General features: G+C 51.9%; 1 protein-coding gene and 1 non-coding gene across 4 annotated transcripts in view; both read right to left on the bottom strand.

The window, feature by feature from the left end:
• Positions 1-184: 184 nt before the first annotated feature.
• The window catches only part of MAST1 (microtubule associated serine/threonine kinase 1), a 43948-nt gene continuing 18902 nt past the window's right edge, over positions 185-25230 (bottom strand). For all 3 annotated transcript variants that reach the window (XM_077977502.1, XM_015123034.3, XM_015123035.3), the window contains 19 exons: positions 24398-24499; positions 24186-24318; positions 24038-24105; positions 16829-16908; positions 16531-16739; positions 8723-8861; positions 8491-8623; positions 8188-8353; positions 7850-7951; positions 7566-7688; positions 6883-6992; positions 5999-6177; positions 5674-5921; positions 4819-5025; positions 4385-4614; positions 2984-3106; positions 2758-2894; positions 1642-1829; positions 185-1529 (listed from right to left, as the gene is read on the bottom strand). In XM_077977502.1, coding sequence (XP_077833628.1) covers positions 268-1529; positions 1642-1829; positions 2758-2894; positions 2984-3106; positions 4385-4614; positions 4819-5025; positions 5674-5921; positions 5999-6177; positions 6883-6992; positions 7566-7688; positions 7850-7951; positions 8188-8353; positions 8491-8623; positions 8723-8861; positions 16531-16739; positions 16829-16908; positions 24038-24105; positions 24186-24318; positions 24398-24499 — 3939 coding nt within the window. In that variant the 3' untranslated portion in view covers positions 185-267. The remainder of the gene's footprint in view (positions 1530-1641; positions 1830-2757; positions 2895-2983; positions 3107-4384; positions 4615-4818; positions 5026-5673; positions 5922-5998; positions 6178-6882; positions 6993-7565; positions 7689-7849; positions 7952-8187; positions 8354-8490; positions 8624-8722; positions 8862-16530; positions 16740-16828; positions 16909-24037; positions 24106-24185; positions 24319-24397; positions 24500-25230) is intronic.
• MIR6794 (microRNA mir-6794) lies at positions 24107-24168 on the bottom strand. Its single transcript, NR_128353.1, has one exon. It is a non-coding gene; the product is annotated as a microRNA mir-6794 (primary transcript).

The following is a 25230-nucleotide window of genomic DNA, read 5'->3' as shown; positions in this document are numbered from 1 at the left end:
AAAGGTTTGGGGACAGTTGGTGCAGAGGTGAGACCAGAAGTGGGACCACAGGAGGTGTCTATCCAAAATTCCTTCCACTCTCCATGGTAACCAGAACTGGAGTCCCACCTCCCAAAAAGCACCTGGGCATGGGGTGGGGTCGTGTGATGATGTCTCGCCTTGCCTGGAGTGAGCCCCAGAAAACTCACGCAGCACGGACGCACTTTATTTATATGTGTACATATGTATACAGGAGGCTGTACAGCGAAGGGCCAACGCCCACCTTAGCTATGGTCCCGGGGGTGCGGGACTGGACACTCCTTTTTTGGTCAGGCCTGCTGGGGGCAGAGCTTCAGCAGGGCACCGGGAGGTCAGCCCCACTTCAGGCTTGGTGCCCGAGCCCAAGAGGGAAGACGGTGGGGCTGGGGTTGCTGCACTGCTGGGTGCACTGCACTTCGCCTGGGCTAGGGAGGGTGTCTGGGGCTCCGGGGAGAGCTTTGGGGAGGCAGGCTTGGAGCGAGGCCCGCTCAGCGTGGTGCGCTCCTCCACCACTTCCAACACCCAGCGCTCCCGGCCCCTGGGGGCCTCGGGCATGGAAGGCGCCAGGGGTGCGGGTTCCTGCAACCCCTTGGAGTCCGCGCCCAGAGGCTGAGGCGCCACAGCCTTAGCCCCAGGCCGCGCAGGCTCTACTACAATGGGTACCAGGGGCGTGCCCGCCTCGCCAGAGCTGCTGCGCCGGCCCGTCTCGTGTTCCTGCACCGGGCTCAGCGCCGCCTTGGCCACAGCCCTGGCCATCCCGCCAGTGCCATCCTCCGTCTGCACGCTCTGATGCCGCGTGCAGCCGACATCCCGCTCCAGGGTCCGGCCCCCGGGGGTCGTCGCGCGGGGCGGGGTGCACGCCTCGGCGCCCCCCGGGGATTCCTTCTCCTTGCTCGATGCTTGTGGCCTGGAGGCACCCTCGGGCAGCAATGGGTCCGCGCCCAGGCTCAAAGGTGACTCCTGTCGGCCCAGGCGGCGGACGGCGACCTGCCGGGGCGCTCCAGGGCCCTCGACTGGGGGCGTCTCGCCGTCGGACTCGGCAAGGCTATGCAGCGCCAGCTCGCCATGGAAGTCCTTGCGGAAATCCGGGTGGCCCACCTCGAGGCTGTGTTTGCGCAGTGCGCCCTTCTTGTCCGCACTCAAGGAGGCTCCCAGCTTCTCGGCCGACTGCACGCGCTTGAGGAGCGGCGAGCGAGGGGGCTCGGCACTCTTGGGGCGCGGGCGCACGACTGGAGGCGATGAATGCAGTTTGGCCGGGAAGCTCTGCGTAGTGTGCGAGCTGCCCACTGTGTGGCCCGGCAGTGGCGGCGGTGACGCCTGCGTGGGGGACGGCGTGTGTGCCAGCGGCGACAGAGGGATGTTGCCGGCCGACTTGCATCGCGCAGAGCGGTACTGGCGGTGGAGCTTTGGCGACAGTCCGTGCAGCGTGCTGGGCCGAATGTGGTGCGACGCGGACGACGCAGGCGAGTTAGGCGTGCTTGAGGCTGGGGAGCTGCTCTGGGATGAGGCGCCTGCAGGTGACAGGAGGTGAAGCGAGTGAATACAGCCCGAGCACCAGCCAGGCCACCCTGCGCACCAGCCCGAGCACCAGCCAGGTCCCGGCGCAGGTGCAAGAGGTAATACCTAGGTAGGCGGAGTCAGGCGTGGAGCGGTAGCTGTGCGTGGGCGAGCGTGCCGGCAGCCCGTGCGTAGGCGAGCCCGGGAGACTATCGCTGGATGACAGCGAGCGGTTCAGCGACGACAGCGAGCGGCTAGTATGCAGCAAGTTCGACTGCTTCGTGATCTTCCGGAAGAGGGAGCTGCGCTTCTTGCTGTGGGACAGGGAGGGTGCCAAGCGTCTTTGACCTGGAAGCCGGAGCTCAGGGCTCCTCCCACTTCACGGTCTCACCACTGTAACCTCCCACCCCTTCTGGCCCTTCCCTCTCCAGATACAACCCACCTATCAAGACAAAGAACTTCCTTTAGCTCAGTGCTGCTTGGCTCCTCCCACTTCAGTCCCCACCCCCGCTTTGGCCACTCCTAGTCCAACCTAGAAACAAGCATCCAAACAAAACCAACCTATTCTGCCCCGCCCACCTCTCTAGCTCCTCCCTCTTCCGCTACAACCCACCTATCAAGATAGAACGTCCTTTAGCTCCTCCTACTTCAGGCCCCGCCCAACTTTAGGCCACTCCCAATCCTGGCTACAAACACTCATCCAAACTGGTCCGATCTCGACTCACTGCAAGCTCCACCTCCCGGGTTCACGCCATTCTCCTGCCTCAGCCTCCCGAGTAGCTGGGACTACAGGCGCCCGCCACCACGACCGGCTAATTTTTTTGTATTTTTAGTAGAGACGGGATTTCACCGTGTTAGCCAGGATGGTCTCGATCTCCTGACCTCATGATCCGCCCGCCTCGGCCTCCCAAAGTGCTGGGATTACAGGCTTGAGCCACCGCGCCTGGCCTTAATTTTTGTATTTTTAGTAGAGACAGGGTTTCATCATATTGGCCAGACTGGTCTCGAACTCTTGATCCCCAGATCTGCCCATCTCGGCCTCCCAAAGTGCTGAGATTACAAGTGTGAGCTACCGCGCCCAGCCCGCAGCCCCTCTTAATTGTTTGTCCTCTTCTCTTTGCTTGTTGGTCACTTGTTCCCGCCACCTTTCCCGTGCTCTTCCCTTCTCCATCCTCACCTGTGCCCCTCCCGCCTGAGTTCCACCTACTGCTCAAAGATTAAGCTGTTTACAGCTGTGCCCACCTCTCCTGGCCCTCCTTGGCGGAGGGTCGTTTGTTCCTCCGAGCCATTTTGGCCTTGTAGCTGCTGCGCCTTGCGGGACCAATGCGGATAGAGGTATTTTCGAAGGGCGTTGTGGTCACTGCTACCTTGTTGCCACTCTGGGGGAAGAATGGGGGAAAATACTCTGCTAGGGGTTGCTCAGGCCTCCCCTACCCTCTGCCCAGGGTGCTTCCTTCCCTGCACTCACCTTAAGGATTAGCTCCACGACCTCAGGATGCACCATGCCATGCACAGGCTCCCCATTCACGTGGGTGATGAGGTCCCCAGCACAGAGTCCTGCCTCCTGGGCTGGGCCTCCTTCCTCCACGTGCTGGGGAAAGAGCACCCCACAGGGGCAGGGTTAGTGGGATTGGTAACAAGGAAAGCTCCTAAACTTATATGCAGTACACTTAGTTCTCCATGCACTAGAATCCTGATAACACCTTGAGAAATAACAACTATTCCTACCCGTTTTTTTTTTTTTTTTTTTTTTTTTTTTTTTTTTTTTGACGGAGTCTCACTCTGTCACCCAGGCTGGAGCACAGTGGCGTGATCTTGGCTCACTGCAACACCCGCCTCCCAGGTTCAAGCGATTCTCCTGCCTCAGCCTCCCAAGTAGCTGGGATTATAGGCATGCGCCACTACCTCCAGCTAATTATTTTTTTATTTTTATTTTTTGAGACGGAGTCTCTTGCTCTGTCACCCAGGCTGGAGTGCAATGGCACGATCTCGGCTCACTGCAATCTCTGCCTCCTGGGTTCAAGTGATTCTCCTATCTCAGCCTCCTGAGTAGCTGGGATTATAGGCACCTGCCACCACACCCGGCTAGTTTTTGTGGGTTTTTTTTGTTTTTTGGTGTTTTTTTTTTTTTTTTGTATTTTTAGTAGAGATGGGGTTTCACCATGTTGGTCAGGCTGGTCTCGAACTCCTGACCTCGTGATCTGCCCGCCTCAGCCTCCCAGAGTGCTGGAATTACAGGCATGAGCCACTGCGCCTGGCCAATTTTTGTATTTTTAATAGAGACGGGGTTTCACCATGTTGGCCAGGCTGGTCTCGAACTCCTGACCTCCAGCGATCTGACCACCTCAGCCTCCCAAAGTGCTGGGATTACAGGCCTGAGCCACTGCGCCTGGACTATTCTCCCCATTTTGCAGATGAAGAAACAGACTCGGCCAGGTGCTGTGGCTCACGCCTGTAATCCTAGCACTTTGGGAGGCCGAGGTGGGCGGATCACGAGGTCAAGAGATCGAGACCATCCTAGCCAACATGGTGAAACCCCGTCTCTACTAAAAATACAAAAATTAGCTGGGCGTGCTGGCACGTGGCTATCTGTAGTCCCAGCTACTCGGAAGATTGAGGCAGGAGAATGGCTTGAACCCAGGAGGTGGAGGTTGCAGTGAGCCAAGATTGTGCCACTGCACTCTAGCCTGGCGGCAGAGCAAGACTCCGCCTAAAATAAAAAATAAAAATAAAAATAAACAGGTTCAGAGAGGGAAGAGGGATAGAGGGTCACAGAGGTGTCTCACCCAGGCTAACTGGTTTGAGCTGGAGGGGCCTTTTCCCCCCAAGCCTCCACTCTGTGATAGAGACTCCACCCATGAGTACTCACCCAGACAATGTGGTGGACACTATAGACATCCGAGTCACCCATGTAGACACGGATGGCACGCAGTGTGAAGCCATACTTCTTGCCCGAGCGCTGGATGGTTATGGGGGAGCGGAGCCCACTGACAGCTGGTGAGTAGTCCCGGCTGGGTGAGGAGTCCCGTGAGGATGGGTTGGAGGACAGAGATCGTGGAGACATGGGACTAGCAAGGGGTGAGCTTCCATGTGGGTCCACTACAGACATACAACCGTGGTCAGAAATCAGAACCAAGAAGACACACATCTCCCTGTATCTGCTCCTCCCTCCTCCCAAGTGTAAGTGGCAGAGCAGCCTCTCATTGGTCCAGCCTGGAGCCAATCACGGTGGACAGGGAATATGCAGCATTTTCATTGGTCTGTCCTGCCTCAAATGGCGGGGGGGCAGGGGCCCAGCGTTACCTGCAGGAATCATGACAGATAAGGCAGTGGCTGAGGCTGACTTGATGACTTTGCCCCCAGTTCGAGAAGGCCTCTTCTCTACTGCCGCGTCCCCTGACATCTGCTGGTGCCGCGCTCGGCGCAGAACCAGGTCATTGGTAGCCCTTGGGCCTGATGCATCCCCATCCTTCGAGGGTGGGCAGAGGTCACCTGGGCGTGGGCGGTCAGCTGCAACAGAAAGCAGGTGTGTTAGGAATCAGTCCAAGGCCGGGGATTTCCCACATGCTGTTTCCCTGCCTGGAATGCTCTTCCCACTTTTTACCCCTGATGTATGGTGAGTTTCATCTGAGCAGGTAACCTGCATCCCGCACTGCTGCTCATATAGAGACATAGTCTGTATAAGACTGTATCACTGACTGACCATGGCATTGGGGTGTTTCTAATGTTAAGAATCCCAAATAGGGCTGGGCACGGTGGCTCACGCCTGTAACCCCAGCACTTTGGTAGGCCAAGGAATGCAGATAACTTGAGGTCAGGAGTTCGCGACCAGCCTGGCCAACATGATGAAACCCCGTCTCTACTAAAAATACAAAAATTAGCCGGAGGTGGCGTCACGCGCCTGTAATCCCAGCTACTTGGGAGGCTAAGATGCGAGAATCACTTGAACTTAGGAGGTGGAGGTTGCAGTGAGCCGAGATCAAGCCATTGCACTCCAGCCTGGGTGAGGGAGTGAGACTCTGTCTCAAAAAAAAAAAAAAAATCCTAAATTAGAATGTGAATAGTACGTGAAGTCTTTCACAAACAGCAACAGGCTCATGGGATGCTCACTATATGACTAGTAGGACATTGGGGAAGGTAGCACGATAGGGCACTCACTGGCCTCGGAGTCCCCGGCGCTGGAGGTGCCTTCCCCTTGAGTCTCCTCTTTGGCGGCCCGTGCATCCAGGGAGCCCGGGGGGTCGGAGCTGGGCCGGGGAGGCCTGCGCAGCCGGGCCTCATCTTCGTCCTCTTGGGGTGCGCTGAAGCGGCTGGGCTCCAGCAGCGCGGAGAAACGGCGACGGGCGCCCAACGGTGGACTGGCCTCTCCCTCCAGGAAAGTGGCCTCGGACGCGGAGAATCGCTTGCTGCACGGAGGGGGCGTGGTCAGGGAAGACACGCCCCCTTCAACCCCGCCCCCAAACTCCGCCGTTACCCTGCTCACATCTCCGGAGAGCCCCCTCTCCAGGTCTTCTCACGCAGGGTCAGGCCGCCCAGCCCCTCCCGCTTGCCGGCCACCTTCTCCTCGGGGCCCTTGGTGCTCGGCTCCCGCTTGCTACTCCCTGCAGCCGCTACTGGGGTCTTGGGCTCGTGCTGTGACAGCTGCTCCATGCTGCTATACACCTGTAGGTGGTGGTGGGAGGCAAGTCCAGCCCGGATTCCACCTTGACTCCAGAGCTAATCATCTTCCTGGCAGTGGATCCCCGCAAAGCGCACTCCACCCTCCGAGGCCTGGCTCCGACCAATTGTGCATGGTCCGCCAACCTACAATTCTTCAGTTCAGGCCCCACCCCACAAAGTTAGGCCCTGCGTTTTATTCTACACTCTGTCCCTAGAATGCCCTGACCAGTCTGCTCTCTACACACCCCATCTTCCCAGCAACCCCCTTAATTTATGTCTCCTTCACCCAGGCTAGACCTTGCACCCCTCTGCAAGTTGCTTCTCAAAGCAAAACCTATGGCTTCTCTGCCTGTTATCAATAAATAAATAAATAAATAAATAAAAGCACCCTTGTTGGGCTTACCCCGCCTTTGCTGCTGGCCTCATTCCCACGTCCTGACCCCGCCCCGCCCAGACCTAGCCCCGCCCCACCATGGCCTCAATCTGCACAACTGTCCTGATTCCTGTTAGATTCCACTCAATGCCAAAGGCCCGTCCCATAGACTCCCGAAACTGCCTGTCGCGTGGTCTTACCACTTTCCGGACTCCCACCCATCAATAACTTCCCGCTCCTGAAACCTTGGGCACCAGGGAACCTGTTTCTCACTGTCTCTCCAAGTCCCATCCCTCCCGAGGTCTCGCCCTGTCCCACACTCAGCCTTGGCCCACCTTGCTGAAGCGCGGAGAGCAGGAAGAGAACTGGCGGATTTCCACGGGCTCCTCCTCCGTCGTGTCATCCTCGTCATAGGAGTTCACATGGTGATACCTGTCTGAGCGGGCTGGGGAGCGGGTATGGGCTGTGACTGCGGGTACGTGTTTCCTCCTCATATCACATCCCCGCAGGAGCCCAGTCCTGGTTCAAGCCCGGTTTACAAGTCTTCAGGTCAGGCCACGTCCGTGCCTCATTAGTGTATTTAATTTAGTCTCCGCTCCCAGGCTAGGTCCTTGCCCCATTCTCAGTGGCACCGTCTAGCCCCGCCTCCAAAGATGCCACGCCCCCAGATTCCACCTACAGTGCTCTGCACCCTGGCCTCACCCCAGGCCATTCTGAGGGCTAGTACCTCTCTCTAGCTCAGTTACAGGCCCAAGCTCACAACTCACCCCAGTCCACGCCCCACACCCACCCCAATCTCAGGTTCTTACCTACATTTCAGCCTGGGCCCCATCCCATGTCAGCCCCGCCCCATTGGCCCCGCCCCTGATAAAGTCCGCCCCCGCCAAAATACCACCTTTGCACCTAGGCATCACATCTAAGTACTTAGCCGGGCCCTATCCCAGGCTTTACTTACCCCAGGGTCCCTCTTCCCGGATCCCACCCCTCGACCCAGGCCGTGCCTGGTGTCCCAGCTCACTGTCAAAGTAGCTAGTGTCATCTTCCGACTCTAGGTGGGGGATGAACTCGGCCTTCTGCCTCAGCAGCCCTGTCCAGTCCAGGTCTCGAAAGAAACTGTGCTGCTTCACCTCAAAAGCGCCACCTGGGAGGGAAGGAATTCCAGCCACAGCTGATGGCCAACCCAGCAGCCGAGCCCCGCCCCCCATGTCTTCCGCCCCGGGGCCACAGCACAGGCTGGGCCTGGGGTTTTGGAGTCCTGCTCTCCATCAGTGGACCCTCAGCTCCTCTGCATGGCAGACTTACCTGCCCCAAGCCTGACCAGAGGGTTGGTCTGCAGGAGGCTGGATATGAGGAGTTGGGCCTCTGTGGGTAGGGCTTCATCCCCCTCGGGCCACAGGATGTCATCTGTAAAACAAAACGGAGTTTAGGGGCGTTTTTGTTGTTGTTGTTGTTGTTTGGAGACAGGATCTCACTGTGTCACCCAGCTGAAGTGCAGTAGCACGATCATGGCTCACTGCAGCCTTGACCTCCTGGGTACAAGCAATCCTCTGGGGGGTGGCTTTGAAGTCCCTGGAACACTGGGCCTGTCCATCTCTTCGTGCACACCACGCCCTGCCCCTGTGCACTGCAAAGCCACGTACCACTGATGACCTGTCCAAATAGCTCCTCTGGCGTGTCTCCGAAGAAGGGCACACAGCCCACCAGGAACTCGTAGAGGATGATCCCCATGGCCCACCAGTCCACTGGCTTGCCGTAGCCTTGACGCAGGATGACCTCGGGCGCGATGTACTCTGGAGTCCCACACACCTGGGGGCAGGCTGTCAGCCCACGCCCTGGCCACAGGAGGGCCCTCGAGGGAGAGCTGTGCCCCCCACCAGGCCCTGGGTTCCCGAGGTCCTGCCGGGTCACTCCACCCGCAGCGACCCCCATGCCCGCACACACACCTGTTTGTCCAGGAACTCCCGGGCGTCCTTCTCGATGTGGCCTTCATATAAGTTGGTGGTGAGGCTCATGAGCCCCATTTTGGAAAGGCCGAAATCTGTGAGCTTGATGTGACCCATGGAGGTGATAAGGAGGCTGTAGGCACAGGCGGGGTCTCAGGGATGAGGCCCGTCCATTCTGCCTCCTGGCCTCCCAAGGGGCAGAGAGGGAGTGATGGGAAAGGTCAAAGCTCACTTGTCAGGCTTGAGGTCGCGGTGCACGATGCCATAGTTGTGCAAATACTCCAGGGCTAGCACCGTCTCGGCAAAGTACATGCGGGCCATCTCTACCGGCAGCGCTCCGATATTCTTCAGCAGAGTGGCACAGTCGCCGCCTGCAGGCCAGGAAATGGGCCCATGTAAAGAGAGCATGCACCATAGCACCAACTTCCCATGTTATGTACCCATTTTACAGATAAGGGAAACTGAGGCTCTGAGAGGGGCCTCCCTCTCTCCAGGTCCTCTGCTGGGTTCTTCTCTTTTTTTTTCCTTTTTTTCTTTTTTTTTTTTGAGATGGATTCTCACTGTTTGTCACCCAGGCTGGAGTTCAGTGGCGCGATCTCGGCTCACTGCAAGTTCCGCCTCCCCAGGTTTTTGCTATTCTCCTGCCTCAGCCTCCCGAGTAGCTGGGACTATAGGCGCCCGCCACCACTCCCGGCTAAATTTTTTGTATTTTTAGTAGAGACGGGGTTTCACCATGTTAGCCAGGATGGTCTCGATCTCCTGACCTCATGATCTGCCTGCCTCAGCCTCCCAAAGTGCTGGGATTACAGGTGTGAGCCACCGCACCCGACCCTCTACTGGGTTCTTCTTTTTTTTTTTTTTTTTTTTTTTTGAGACGGAGTCTCACGCTGTTGCCCAGGCTGGAGTGCAGTGGCGCGATCTCGGCTCACTGCAAGCTCCGCCTCCTGGGTTCACGCCATTCTCCTGCCTCAGCCTCCTGAGTAGCTAGGACTACAGGCGCCCGCCACCGCGCCCGGCTAATTTTTTGTATTTTTAGTAGAGACGGGGTTTCACTGTGGTCTCGATCTCCTGACCTTGTGATCCGCCCGCCTCGGCCTCCCAAAGTGCTGGGATTACAGGCTTGAGCCACCGCACCCGGCCATACTGGGTTCTTCTTGTCCTCTTAGCTGTCCTCCAAAGTTGGTGTCATCAGCTCATCTTATTCACAAAGGGATGGAGACTCAAACAGAGGATGGGTCATGCAGGCAGTTGTTAGAGGAGGTGACATTTAGTTGGGGAAGGAAGGCTGCCCAATTATCAACTGCATCTGGAAGCACAGCCCTCTATCTCATGGTGTCTGAACCTTGGAGCTGGGAGCCTTAGATGCAGATTCTTGGCCTTCACTGGATTTTTTTTTTTTTTTTTTTTTTTTTTTTTTTTTTTTTGAGACAGGGTCTTAGGGCTTACTCCATTGCCCAGGCTAGAGTGCAGTGGCAAGATCACAGCTCACTGCATCCTCGACCTCCTAGCTCAAGCAATCCTCCTGCTTCAGCCTCCTGAGTAGCTGGGACTACAGATGTGAGCCACCATGCCCAGCTGATTTTTTAAAAATTGCTCAAGGCCGGGTGTGGTAGCTCACGCCTGAAATCCCAGCACTTTGGGAGGCCAAGGCAGGTGGATCACTTGAGGTCAGGAGTTCAAGACCAGCCTGGTCTATATGGTGAAACCCCATCTCTACAAAAAGAATACTAAACTTAGCCTGGTGTGTTGGCAGACAACTGTAATCCCAGCTACTCAGGAGGCTGAGGCAGGAGAATGGCTTGAACCTGGGAGGCAGAGGTTGCAGGGATCCAAGATCGCGCCACTGCAGACCAGCCTGGGTGACAGAGCAAGACTCCGTCTCAAAAAAAAAAAAAAAAAAAAAAAAAAAAAAAAAAGTTTTTTGTGGAAAGAGTTTCATTGTGTTGCCCAAGCTGGCCTCCAGCTTCTGGGTTCAAAGGATCCTCCTGCCTCAGCTTCCCAAAGTGTTGGCCACTGCACCCGCCCCTCCACCAGATTTACTGTAAATGACGTTGGTATTTCAGTCTCTCAATATCTATTTCCTTTTTTTCTTACAAAGGCTAGATTTCCTTCCAGGTGCAGCAACTGGTCAGTATGTAACCCAAGTTGCTCCAGTGACTCAGCCCTTGGAATTTTCACTCTTTTCCCATAAGAATTGCGACACTCGGCCGGGTATGATGGCTCACGCATGTAATCCCAGCACTTTGGGAGGCAGAGGCGGGCGGATCATGAGGTCAGGAGATCGAGACCTTCCTGGCTAACACAGTGAAACCCCGTCTCTACTAAAAATACAAAAAATTAGCCGGGCATGGTGCCAGGCACCTGTAGTCCCAGCTACTTGGGAGGCTGAGGCAGGAGAATAGCATGAACCCGGGAGGTGGAACTTGCAGTGAGCCGAGATCATGCCACTGCACTCCAGCCTGGGCAACAGAGGGAGACTCTGTCTAAAAAAAAAAAAAAAAAAAAAAGAATTGCTACACTCATAGAATGTAAGTTGAGATCTGCTAGACGGCAACCTTGCTAGATAAGGGCTTGTCTAGAAGGAAGCCCACATGTTAGAGTACAGAGCCAAGAGATGGAGAGGTTCCTGATGGAATGGTTTGAGTGCCTAGATCCAGCCATTCCTGAAGGTAATAATTGGTTTTTCAATCACCAATGACCAAGAAAGCTAGTATATTTCTTTCTTTTTTCTGTTGTCTTTTCTGCGAGATTTTGCTGGGTTTCAGAAACTCTCTGAGAGTGGGGCCCAGGAATCTGCATTTGAGCACATTTATTGTGTACTCAGAACTCACCATAGAGATATTGATTCAGCCCCCTTCTCTCCTTCTCCTCTGCAATGAGCCTGGACTACAGAAGTCACCTACCTCCTACTCTCCTGATCCTGCTCTGTCCACAGGAGTTAAATGGATTTTCTTTTCTTAATTTTTTCTTTTTCTTTTCTTTTTTTTTTTTTTTGAGTCAGAGTCTGGCTCTGTCACCCAGGCTAGAGTGCAGTGGCTCCATCTTGGCCCCTTGCAACCTCCCCTCACCCACCGCCCCCGAGTTCAAGCGGTTTTTTTTTTCCAAGACAGAATCTCTCTCTCTCGCTCAGGCTGGAGTGCAGTGGCGCAATCTCGACTCACCGCAAGCTCCGCCTCCCAGGTTCCCGCCATTCTTCTGCCTCAGCCTCCACAGTAACTGGTACTACAGGTGCCTGCCACCACACCCAGGTAATTTTTTGTATTTTTCGTAGAGACGGGGTTTCACCATGTTAGCCAGGATGGTCTCAATCTCCTGACCTCGTGACCACCCGCCTCGGCCTCCCAAAGTGCTGGGATTACAGGCGTGAGCCACCGCACCCAGCCAAGTGATTCTTGTTCCTCAGCCTCCGGAGTAGCTGGGATGATAGGCATGCACCACCATTCCTGGCTAATTTTTGTAATTTTAGTAGAAACAGGGTTTCATTGGCCGGGCACAGTGGCTCACACCTGTAATCCCAACACTTTGGGAAGCCGAGGCAGGTGCATCACCTGAGGTTGGGAGTTCGAGACCAGCCTGACCAACAATGGAGAAACCCCATCTCTGCTAAAAATACAAAATTAGCGGGGCATGGTGGTGAATGTCTATAATTCCAGCTACTCAGGAGGCTGAGGCAGGAGAATCGCTTGAACCCTGGAGGTGGAGGTTGCGGTAAGCCAATATCACACCATTGCACTCTAGCCTGGGCAACAAGAGCGAAACTCCATCTCAGAAAAAAAAGAAAAGAGGCCGGGTGCAGTGGCTCACGCCTGTAATCCCAGCACTTTGGAGGCCAAGGCAGGCAGATCACAAGGTTAGGAGATCCAGACCATCCTGGCTAACACGGTGAAACCCCATCTCTACTAAAAATACAAAAAATTAGCCAGGTGTGGTGGCGGGCACCTGTAGTCCCAGCTACTCGGGAGGCTGAGGCAGGAGAATGTCGTGAATCTGGGAGGTGGAGCTTGCAGTGAGTTGAGATGGCACCACTGCATTCCAGCCTGGGGGAGAGTGAGAGACTCTGTCTCAAAAAAAGAAAAAAAAAAGAAAAGAAAAAGAAAAAGAAAAACAAACAGGGTTTCACCATGCTGGGTAGGTTGGTGTTGGACTCTTGACCTCAAGCGTTCTGCCCACCTCGGCCTCCCAAAGTGCTGGGCTTACAGTCGTAGGCTACCATAATGGCCTCCAAATGGATTTTCTTAAAGCATAAATTTGATCATATCAAATCTACTTAAAACCCTCCATTAGCTGGACATGGTGGTGCCTGCCTGTAATTTCAGTTACTTGGGAGGCTGAGGTGGGAGGATCGCTTGAGCCCGGGAGTTCAAGGCTGCAGTGAGCTGTGATCACACCACTGCACTCCAGCCTGAACAATGCACTAAAAATAAAACAAAACAAGGCTGGGCGTGGTGGCTCACACCTGTAATCCCCGCACTTTGGGATGCCGAGACCAATGGATCATTTGAGGCCAGGAGTTCAAGATCAGCCTGGCCAACATGGTGAAAATCTGTCTCTACTAAAAATACAAAAATTAGCCAGATGTGGTGGCACATGCCTGTAATCCTAGCTACTCAGGAGGCTGAGGCAGGAGAATCGCTTGAACCTGGGAGGCGGAGGTTGCAGTAATCTGAGATCACCCCACTGCACTCTAGCCTGGGTGACAGCGTGAGACGCCATCTCAAAAAAAAAAAAGGCGGGCGCGGTGTCTCACACCTGTAATCCCAGCCCTTTGGGAGGCTGAGGCAGACAGATCATGAGGTCTGGAGTTTGAGACCAGCCTGACCAACATGATGAAACCCCATCTCTACTAAAAATACAAAAATTAGGTGGGTGTGATGGCGCGTGCCTGTAGTCCCAGCTACTCAGGAGGCTGAGGCAGGAGAATCGCTTGAATCCGGGAGGCGGAGGTTGCAGTGAGCCAAGGATGCGCCACTGTACTCCAGCCTGGGCAATAGAACGAGACTCCATCAGGGATGGGAAGGGAAGGAAGGGGAGGGGAGGGGAGGGGAGGGGAGGAGAAGGCCACTGGAGCGTAGTTTTTTGCTTTTTGTTTTTTCCCTTCCCTTCCCTTCCCCTCCCCTCCCCTCCCCTCCTCCAAATCCAAATTGTCACCTAAGAGACTTTGTACTAACAGGTCACTTACCCCATCATAACCTAGGCCTCTGAGAAGCTCCCTGCCTGCCTCCCCATCACCTCCTCCAGCTTCAGGGACCTCATGTCCTCACTATGAAATGTCCTGGCTGGGCGTGATGGCTCATGCCTGTAATCCCAGCAGTTTGGGAGGCCAAGTGGGCTGATCACCTGAGGTCAGGAGTTCAAGACCAGCCTGGCCAACACGGGGAAACCCCCATGTCTACTAAAAATACAAAAATCAGCTGGACATGGTGGTGGCGCACCTGTAGTCCCAGCTACTCAAGAGGGTGAGGCGTGAGAATCGCTTGAGCCTAGGAGATGGAGGTTGCCGTGCACCAAGATCGCGCCATGGCACTCAAGCCTGAGTGAAAGCACAAGACTCCATAAATAAATAAATAAATAAATAAAATGTCCTTATCCCTTTTGGCTTGCTCTGCTTGTTTATTGTCTGTCTATACAGACCAGAATGGAACCTCCATGAGAGGGAGATGTGTTTGCCTGGGCCCCCTCTGTGTCACTGGCACCTAGCACAGCATGTGACATGAGAGAGATGATGAGGAAGCGTTTGCTGAGTGACTGGATAGTTGACTGGAAGTCTTGGAGGAGGCATAGCTGAGGCCCCAGGGATCATGTATGTGTCCTAATAGCCACAGCATGTGTGTTTTTGGACAATAGATGGATTAACATTTGGGTGAATCCATGCACGGATGGATTAAAAACAATATATGGGCTGAGAGCTATGGCTCACGCCTGTAATCCCAGCGACTCAGGAGGCTGAGGCAGGAGAATCGCTTGAACCTGGGAGGCGGAGCTTGCAGTGAGCCGAGATTGGGCCACTGCACTCTAGCCTGGGTGACAGAGCGAGACTTCGTCTCAAAAAAAAAAAAAAAAAAAAAAGAAACAAGAAAAATAGGTGTGTAATGGTAAACAGACATACGGATGGATAAACAGATGGACAACCACATAGATAAATTGAGGGATAGATGGAAAGGTGAATTAATAAACAGGTATATGGGATGGGCTCAGTGACTTGTGCCTGTAATCCCAGGACTTTGGGAAGCTGAGGCAGGACAGTTGCTTGAGCCCAGGACTTGGAGACCAACTTGGGCAATACAGGGAGACTGCATAAAAAACAAAACAAACAAACAAAAGAAACAAAAACCAAAAAAAACTTTTTTTTTTTTTTTTTTTGTGGGACAGGGTCTTGCTCAGTCGCCAGGGCTGGAGTGCAATGGCACGATCTTGGCTCACTGCAACTTCTGCTTCCCGTGCTTAAACAATCCTCCCACTTCAGCCACCCGAGTAGCTGGGATTATAGGACTGTGCCATCTGGCTAATTTTTGTATTTTTAGTAGAGTCAGGGTTTCACCATGTTGGCCAGGCTGGTCTCAAACTCCTGACCTCATGATCTGCCCGCCTTGGCCTCCCAAGAATTAGCCAAGTGTGGTGGCCTGCACCTATAATCCCAGATATTTGGGAGGCTGAGGTGGGAGGATTGCTTGAGCCCAGGCATTTGAGGCTGCAATGAGCTGTGATCGCACCTTCTGTGCGATCGCACAGCTGTGATCGCACATTCTAGCCTGGGCAACAGAGTGAGATCTTGTCTCAAAAATAAATAAATAGGACCGGGCGTGGTGGCTCACGCCTGTAATCCCAGCACTTTGGGAAGCCGAGGTGGGCGGATCACGAGGTCAGGAGATCGAGACCATCCTGGCTAACACGGTGAAACCCCGTCTCTACTAAAAATACAAAAAATTAGCCGGGCATGGTGGCACATGCCTGTAATCCCAGCTACTTGGGAGGCTGAGGCAGGAAAATGGTGTGAACCACAGAGGCGGAGCTTGCAGTGAGCTGAGATTGCGCCACTGTACTCCAGCCTGGGTGACAGAGCGAGACTCCGTCTCAATAATAAATAAATAAATAAATAAATAAACAAATAATAGGCCTGGCACAGTGGCTCATGCCTGTAATCTCAGCACTTTGGGAGGCCCAGGCAGGCAGATCACTTAAGATCAGGAGTTCAAGACCAGCCTGGTCAACATGGCAAAACCTTGTCTCTGCTAAAAATAGAAAAATTAGCCATGTGTGGTGGTACAGGCCTATAATCCCAGTTACTCAGGAGGCTGAGGCATAAGAATCGCTTGAGCCCGGGAGGCGGAGGTTGCAGTGAACCGAGATTGCACCACTGCACCGCAGCCTGGGTGACAGAGCAAGACTCTGTCTCAAAACATAAATAAATGGCCAGGTGCGGTGGCTCACGCCTGTAATCCCAGCACTTTGGGAGGCCGAGATGGGCGGATCACGAGGTCAGGAGATCGAGACCATCCTGGCTAACACGGTGAAACCCCGTCTCTAATAAAAAATACAAAAAACTAGCTGGGCGAGGTGGCGGGCGCCTATAGTCCCAGCTACTTGGGAGGCTGAGGCAGGAGAATGGCGTGAACCCGGGAGGCGGAGCTTGCAGTGAGCCGAGATTGCACCACTGCACTCCAGCCTGGGCGACAGAGCAAGACTCCATCTCAAAAAATAAATAAATAAATAAATAAATAAAATAAAAATAAAGAGGTTCATGGATGTATGGATGGAAAAACAGATAGATTACCAAATCAGTAGATAGAAGGATAGATGGATGGATAATGGGTCAGACTGAATATATCTATATTGAATGACATGAAAAACAAATAAACCAATAGATGACTGAATAAATATATAGGGAGAATGGATGGACAAATCAACGACTGCAGAAATAAATAGATGGATAAACATACAGGCTGACTAATCAATATGGTGAATGTGGCTCAAGCAGGCCACCCCGCAGCCCTGACCAGTGAGCATGGCCCATCTTCCCTGCGGCCCCACAGGCAGCCACACCTTCCACATATTCCATGACCATGCAGAGGTGGCGCCGAGTCTCGAAGGAGCAGAACATGCCAACCACAAACGGGTTCTCGGCGAAGGTGAGGATGTCGCGCTCCACGAAGGCCTGCTGGATCTGGTTGCGGAGGATCAAGTTCTGCTTGTTGATCTTTTTCATGGCAAAGCGCTGCCGTGTGTCACGGTGCCGCACCAGGTAAACAGCCCTGCAGGGGGAGAGAGCGAGGACCGGCCGTCACCTCCGAGACACCCGGCCTCCGCCACCCTCCCCCCGCCAGAGCCCCGGGTGGCTCACCCGTAGGCACCGTTGCTTATGAGCTTGATGGTGTCAAAGTCATTCTCCCCGGGAGGTTTCTTGGCCTTGCTGCTGCGGCCCTTCAGGGAAAAGATGAAGACCACACCTCCATCATCATCATGACGGTAGGATGCTTTTAATTTCATTTTACACATGGAGAAACTGAGGCACAGAAAGGATGAGAAAGTCCTTCATCCAAGTGCCATAATGAAAGAGAAAGTCAGGAATTGAACCCAAGACTGACGCTGAAGACATATTCTCATTTTCTTCCTTTAGAAAAGATAGCAGGAAACCTACAAAATAGTCACCCTAATATATAAATATATAAAGAGTTCCCAAAAATCAATAACAAAAGCCTAACAATTGAAGAGAAAAAAAGTAGGTGAGGAAAGTCAATTACAAATTACAGTTAGAGTTTTTTTTTTTTTTTTTTTGAGATAGGTTCTCTTTTTTTTTTTTTTTTTTTTTTTTTTTTGAGACGGAGTCTCGCTGTGTCTCCCAGGCTGGAGTGCAGTGGCGTGATCTCGGCTCACTGCAAGCTCCGCCTCCCGGGTTCACGCCATTCTCCCGCCTCAGCCTCCCAAGTAGCTGAGACTACAGGTGCCCGCCACCACGCCCGGCTAGTTTTTTGTATTTTTAGTAGAGACGGGGTTTCACCATGTTAGCCAGGATAGTCTCGATCTCCTGACCTCGTGATCCACCCGCCTTGGCCTCCCAAAGTGCTGGGATTACAGGCTTGAGCCACCGCGCCCGGCCGAGATAGGTTCTCACTCTGATGTTCAGGCTAGAGTGTAGTGGTGCTCACTGCAGCCTCCACCTCTAGGGCTCAAGTGATTCTCCTGCCTCAGCCTCCCAGGTAGCTGGGACAACAGGCACATGCCACCACGCCAGGCTAATTTTAGTAATTTGGTTTTGCCATCTTGCCCAGGCTGTTCTTGAACTCCTGGACTGAAGCAATCTGCCTGCCTTGGCCTCCCAAAGAGTAGGGACTACAGGCATGAGCCACTGTACCCAGCCAGTTGTAGCTCTTAAACATATTAAAAGATTTGGGCCGGGTGCAGTGGCTCATGCCTGTAATCCCAGCACTTTGAGAGGCTGAGGCAGGTGGATCACGAGGTCAGATCGAGACCATCCTGGCTAACATGGTGAAACCCCGTCTTTACTGAAAATTTTAAAAATCAGGAGGGTGTGGTGGCATGTGCCTGTAATCCCAGCTACTCGGGAGGCTGAGGCAGGAGAATGGTGTGAACCCGGGAGGCGGAGCTTGCAGTGAACAGAGATCACGCCACTGCACTCCAGCTTAGGCGACAGAGTGAGACTCCGTCTCAAAAGAGAAAAAAATAAAAAATAAAAAAGGAATCTCGGCCGGGTGTGGTGGCTCACGCTTGTAATCCCAGCACTTTGGAAGGCCAAGGTAGGTGGATCACCTAAGGTCAGGAGCTCGAGACAAGCCTGGCCAACATAGAGAAACCCCATTTACACTAAAAATATATAATCAGCTGGGCATGGTGGTGCATGCCTGTAATCCCAGCTACTCGGGAAGCTGAGGCAGGAGAATCACTTGAACAGAGGAGGCTAAGGTTGTGGTGAGCTGAGATCGCGGCAGTGCACTCCAGCCTGGGCAACAAGAGCAAAATTCCAGCTCAAAAAAAAAAAAAAAAAAAAAAAAAAAAACTCAATCTCACTTATAATAACAGAAAGACAAATTATAATTACCACAAAATACCATTTTTCACCTAGTAGATTGGGAGAAAAAAAATCCAAAACCTGACACCCTCTATGGGCAAATATGTGGATGAACAGGTACTTTTTTTTTTTTTTTTTTGAAACAGAGTCTCGCTCTGTCACCCAGGCTGGAGTGCAGTGGCTGTGATCTCCTCTCACTGCAAGCTCCACCTCCCGGGTTCACTCCATTTTCCTGCCTTAGCCTCCTGAGTATCTGGGACTACAGGCGCCCGCCACTATGCCTGGCTAATTTTTTGTATTTTTAGTAGAGACGGGGTTTCACCATGTTAGCCAGGATGGTCTCGATCTCCTGACCTCGTGATCTACCTGCCTTGGCCTCTGAAAGTGCTGGGATTACAGGCGTGAGCCACCGCGCCTGGCTGAACAGGTACTTTCTATTTTTTTTTTTTTTTTTTTTTTTTGAGACGGAGTCTCACACTGTCGCCCAGGCTGGAGTGCAGTGGCCGGATCTCAGCTCACTGCAAGCTCTGCCTCCCAGGTTTACGCCATTCTCCTGCCTCAGCCTCCCGAGTAGCTGGGACTACAGGCGCCCGCCACCTCGCCCGGCTAGTTTTTTGTATTTTTAGTAGAGACGGGGTTTCACCATGTTAGCCAGGATGGTCTCGATCGATCTCCTGACCTTGTGATCCGCCCGTCTCGGCCTCCCAAAGTGCTGGGATTACAGGCTTGAGCCACCGCGCCCGGCCATGAACAGGTACTTTCATACCTTGCTGTTGGGAGTGTAAATTACTGTTTGGTACAGATCAGAATTACAAATACATGTTCCCTTTCACTCAGCAATTTCACTTTTGAATTTATGCTACAGATATACTTGCACATGTGAAAAATGGTATATCTACTATCTTGCTCATTGTGAGATTGGAAATAATAATCCACATGTTAAATTAGCCAAACAAACACATGTGGGGTAGTTATATAAAGAAACACTGTGCCACTGTTAAAAATAATGAGGAAACTGTCTAGGGATTTAGAAAGTTCTCTAAAGTATTTTATGAAGTGTAAAAATGCAACAGGCAATATGTATTGTATGTTTTTGTGTTAAAAAATGTGGCAAAGGCCAGGCCGGGCGCGGTGGCTCAAGCCTGTAATCCCAGCACTTTGGGAGGCCGAGACGGGTGGATCACGAGGTCAGGAGATCGAGACCATCCTGGTGAACATGGTGAAACCCCGTCTCTACTAAAAAATACAAAAAACTAGCCGGGCGAGGTGGCGGTGCCTGTAGTCCCAGCTACTTGGGAGGCTGCGGCAGGAGAATGGCGTAAACCCGGGAGGCGGAGCTTGCAGTGAGCTGAGATCCAGCCACTGCACTCCAGCCTGGGCGACAGTGTGAGACTCCGTCTCAAAAAAAAAAAAAAAAAAAAAAATGTGGCAAAGGCCAGGTGTGGTGGCTCACGCCTGTAATCCCAGTACTTTGGGAGACCAAGGCGAGTGGATCACCTGAAGGTCAGGAGTTAGAGACCAGCGTGGCCAACATGGTGAAACCCCGTCTCTACCAAAAATACAAAAAAATTAGCCAGGCGTGGTGGTGGGCACCTGTAATCCCAGCTACTTGGAAGCCTGAATCAGGAGAATCGCTTGAACCCAGGAAAGAGAGGTTGCAATGAGCCAAGATCACACCATTGCACTGCAGCCTGGGCAACAAGAGTGGAACTTTGTCTCAAAAAAAAAAAAGTGGCAAAGTAAAACTATATAATCATATTTCAGGGTTATAGGGCAATGGAGAACAAAGGTAGGAGTAAGATTTTTTCACTGTATATCTTTCTTGAAGATTATTTTGATTTTTCTTTTCTTTTTTTTTTTTTTTTTGAGATGGAATCTTGCTCTGTCGCCTAGGCTGGAGTGCAGTGGCCGGATCTCAGCTCACTGCAAGCTCCGCCTCGCGGGTTTAAGCCATTCTCCTGCCTCAGCCTCCCGAGTAGCTGGGACTACAGGCGCCCGCCACCTCGCTTGGTCAGTTTTTTGTGTTTAGTAGAGACAGGGTTTCACCGTGTTAGCCAGGATGGTCTCGATCTCCTGACCTTGTGATCCGCCTGTCTTGGCCTCCCAAAGTGCTGGGATTACAGGCTTGAGCCACCACGCCCAGCTATTTTGATTTTTCTTAGGGACAAAGAGATATATTACATAGACATTACATAAAAAGACCTATGATATATAAAAATATTGAACTTATATGCTCCAAAGAATGTAGCCTAAAAATATCTGACATAAAAATTGACAGAATTACAAGAAGTTGCTTAGAATAAGGTTTCACATATCTCTCAGAAACTATTTAGATTAATCAGGCAAGATAAATGAATAGGGAGATGGAAGATTTGAATCACTCAATTAACAAGTTTGATTAAATGGAATAACAGAATCCTACAAACAATGAGAGATAAATACCTTTTTAGAGTTTTAGACTTTTGAGTGATGTCATTCCATTACCTATTCAAAAAATTAAACAAATGGCATGTATCATGAGATTCCTTTTAAATATATACATGAAGGAAAGGTGTGTGTATATATTTGTGTGACTGTATAGACACAATTTGAAACAAAGATTACAAACTTAAGCATCTTCAGGGGCTAGTAGACCAGGGTGGAGGCCATGGGTGACAAAGGGGCAGGTACCCAATATCACAGGACCACCCCCACTCAGCTGGTTCCACCACAGTTTTATTAGAACTTCTTCTTCGTCTATTTTTTTTTTTTTAAGTAGAGACAGGGTCTTGCTATGTTGCCCAGGCTGATCTCGAACTCCTGGGCTCAAGCAATCCTGCCACCTTGGCTTCCGAAAGTGCTGGGATTATAGTCATGAGCCACTACACCCAGCCCTAGAACTTCTGATTTTTCAAGAGAAGGCCCAAACCCAGATTTTGAAGCAGAAATCTTTCAATTTTTATATTTTGCTTCTTTTATTTTTATTTATTTATTTATTTTAAGATGGAGCCTCACTGTCTCACTCTCTCACCCAGGTTGGAGTGCAGTGGTTCAATATCGGCTCACTGCAATCTTTGTCTCCCTGGTTCCAGCGGTTCTCCTGCCTCAGCCTCCCAAGTAGCTGGGATTACGGGTGGACATCATCACACCTGGCTAATTTTATGTATTTTTTTAGTAGAGGCAGGGTTTCACCATGTTGGCCAGGCTGGTCTCGACTTCCTGACCTCAAGTGATCCACTCGCCTCACCCTCCCAAAGTGCTGGGTGGCTGTGAGCCACCATGTCCTGCCCAAATTTTTGAAAAACACTAGGCAGTTCAGAGAAAACACATGTGTGACCACTGGGGTAGGACTCTCCAGTGGACATCTGGAAGATCTGCCAAAGTGTGGCTGGCCTGGAAATAGAATTGGCAATTTTCCCCATGCTGAGCTGCCGTTAACACATACAGCCAGTTAGCTTGCTCAAAAGCCCATGCAGGATTCCCCTATAAGTTAAATATAGAGCTACCATATGACCCAGAAATTCCACCTCTATACATGTACCCTAAATAACTCAAAACAGTTGTCCAGCCAAATATTTGTACACCCATGTTCATAGGAGCACTATTTATAACAGATGAAAGATGGACAACCCAAGGTTCACCAGTGGATGAATGGATCTACCATTCAATGGAATATTACTCAGCTTTAAAAAGGAATGAAGCAGTGATACAAGCTACAACAACATAGATAAACCTCAGAAATGTTATGCTAAGTGAAATAAGCCAGACGTAAGAGGCCACAGAGCATATGATCCCATTTATAGGAAATATCCAGAAAAACGCCAGGCATGTGGCTCACGCCTGTAATCCCAGCACTTTGGGAGGCTAAGGTGGGCGGATCACCTGAGGTCAGGAGTTCAATACCAGCCTGACCAACATGGTGAAACCCTGTCTCTACTAAAAATACAAAATTAGCCGGGTGTGGTGTCACATGCCTGTAATACCAGCTACTTGGGAGGCTGAGGCAGGAGAATCGCTTGAACCTGGGAGGTGGAGGTTGTGGTGAGCCTAGATCATGCCATTGCATTCCAGCCTGGGCAACGAGAGCGAAATTCTGTCTCCAAAAAAAAAAAAAAAAGAAAAGAAAAAAAGGAAATATCCAGAAAAAGCAACTCCACAGAGAGAGAAAATAGATTAGAGGTTGCCAGGGACTGCGAGGAGGGAAGAATGAGGAGGGAGGGTGTAATGGGTGTGAAGTTTCCCTTTGGGGTGATAAAAAAGTTCTGCAGCTACATAGATCTAATGACTATACAGCATTGTGAATTACTAAATGCTGCTAAATTATTTACTTATTAGTATTAGTCTTTATTACTATTATTATTATTATTATTGAGATGGAGTCTCACTCTGTTGCCCAGGCTGGAGTGCAGTGGTGCGATCTCAGCTCACATCACACCAACCTCCACCTCCCAGGTTCAAGCAATTTTCCTGCCTCAGCCTCCCAAGTAGCTGGGATTACAGGCATGTGCCACCACGCCCAGCTAATTTTTTTGTATTTTTAGTGGAGACGGGGTTTTACCATGTTGGCCAGGCTGGTTTTGAACTCCTGACCTCAAGTGATCTGCCCATCTCGTCCTCCCAAAGTAGTAGGATTACAGGCATGAGCCATTGTACCAGGCCTATTCTTTATTATTTTTAATTTCATTTTTTGAGACAGGGTCTCACTCGGTTGCCCAGGCTGGAGTGCAGTGGTGTGATCATGGCTTACAGAAGCCTTGACTTCCTGGGCTCATACAATTCTCCCACCTCAGCCTCCCGAGTAGCTGGGACTACAGGCATGCGCCACCACGCCCAGCTGATTTTTTATGCTGCCCAGGCTGGTCTCAAATGCCTAAGCACGAACAATCCTCCTGCCTCGGCCTCCCAAAGTGCTGTATTACAGGCCTAAACCACTGCACCCGGCCACGAATTGTTCATTTTAAAATGGTTAAAAAGGTAAATTAAATTTTATGTTTCATGGATTTTAACATGACAAATAAAGAGGTCACAGGGGAAGAGCTATTATTTAATTTAATTTAATTCAATTTTATTTTATTTTATTTTATTTTATTTTTTGAGACAGAGTTTCGCTCTTGTTGCTCAGGCTGGAATGCAGTGGCGCGATCTTGGCTCACAGCAACCTCTGCCTCCTGGGTTCAAGTGATTCTCCTGCCTCAACCTCCCAAGTAGCTGGGATTACAGGCATGTGCTACCACACCCAGCTAATTTTTGAATTTTTTTGTTTTTAGTAGAGATGGGGTTTCTCCATGTTGGTTAGGCTGGTCTCGAACTCCCGACCTCTGGTGATCTGCCTACTTTGGCCTCCCAAAGTGCTGGGATTACAGGCATGAGCCACCGCGCCAGGCCCTGGAAGAACTATTATTAACCCCATTTTATGGATGGGAAAACAGGCTCAGAGTGCAGGACCAAGAGATCCACAAAGCCTGGGGGCAAAGAAGCTGGAGTTGGGCCCTGCCCTGCCCTCCCAGGAACCAGGGTACTGACCACTTGGCCACCCAGCTTTACCTCAGAGAGATCATCTTGCTCAGGGGTGTTGGAGCCACCACTGTCCTGTTCCTCCAGGTGCACCACGTCTAGGGAGGGACCGAGAGTGAGCACGAGCTGGGGTCTGTGCCTGCTCACCCCCAGTCCCCCTGCGCCCACCAGCCAGCACCTGGAAAGGGGTCACGGGTGAGGCCCAGCTGGCGGATGATGTAGCGGGGGATGTCTGTCTTGACAAGGTGGCCCTCCTTGGCGTGTCCCTCGGCTGCCTCCAGCAGGTGGTAGAACTCCTCGGGGTTGAATTCCTGAGGCAGGGCAGGAGTGGGCTCACCACAGGCTCCCCAGATCCACCCCCCCGCCCCTACCCATGCCCAGCCCCCTCACCAGGCACTCCAGCAGCCTCGCGGGACGTGAGATGATAATAAGCAACTTCTTCACCAGCTGAGTAACAAAGGCCACCTCCAAGCTCTCAGAGCGTTCATAGGCCTGTGGCAGGGGACACAGAGGGACAGGGCTCACAGGCACCCTGCCTCACCCCGGCCCCTCTCTCAGCACCTTGGAGTACATACTGCTGCTATGTTCCATCTTATAGGTGAGGAGACTGAGGCCCAAGCCACACAGTAAAAATAATGAGGCTGGGCACAGTGGCTCATGCCTGTAATCCCAGCACTTTGGGAGGCCCAGGTGGGTGGATCACTTGAGGTCAAGTGTTTGAGACCAGCCTGACCAACATGGTGAAACCCCATCTCCACTAAAAACGCAACATTAGCCAGGCGTGGTGACAGATGCCTGTAATCTCAGCTACTTGGGAGGCTGAAGCAGGAGAATAGCTTGAACCTGGGAGGCAGAAGTTGCAGTGAGCCAAGATCATGCCACTACACTCTAGCCTGTGTGACAGAGCGAGACTCTGTCTCAAAACAAAAGCAATAACAAACAAACAAACAACAAAACCATAGTGAGACCCTGTCTCTACAAAAAATAAAATTAGCCAGGTGTGGTAGTGTGTGCCTGTAGTCCTAGCTACCTGGGAAGCTGAAGTAAACAAGAGAATTACTTGAGCCCGGGGGGACTAAGGCTGCAGTGAGCTGACTGCACCACTGCACTCCTGCCTGGGTTACAGAGAGATCCCCTGTCTCAAAAAAAAAAGAGAAAAGAAAAGAAAAGAAAAAGAGGCCAGGCACGGTGGCTCATGCCTGTCATCCCAGCATTTTGGGGGG

This window comes from Macaca mulatta, chromosome 19 (assembly GCF_049350105.2).
Source record: "Macaca mulatta isolate MMU2019108-1 chromosome 19, T2T-MMU8v2.0, whole genome shotgun sequence".
Lineage (NCBI taxonomy): Eukaryota > Metazoa > Chordata > Mammalia > Primates > Cercopithecidae > Macaca > Macaca mulatta.
The sequence above is the reverse complement of the archived record's forward strand: the minus strand, read 5'-3'. Positions and strand labels throughout refer to the sequence as shown.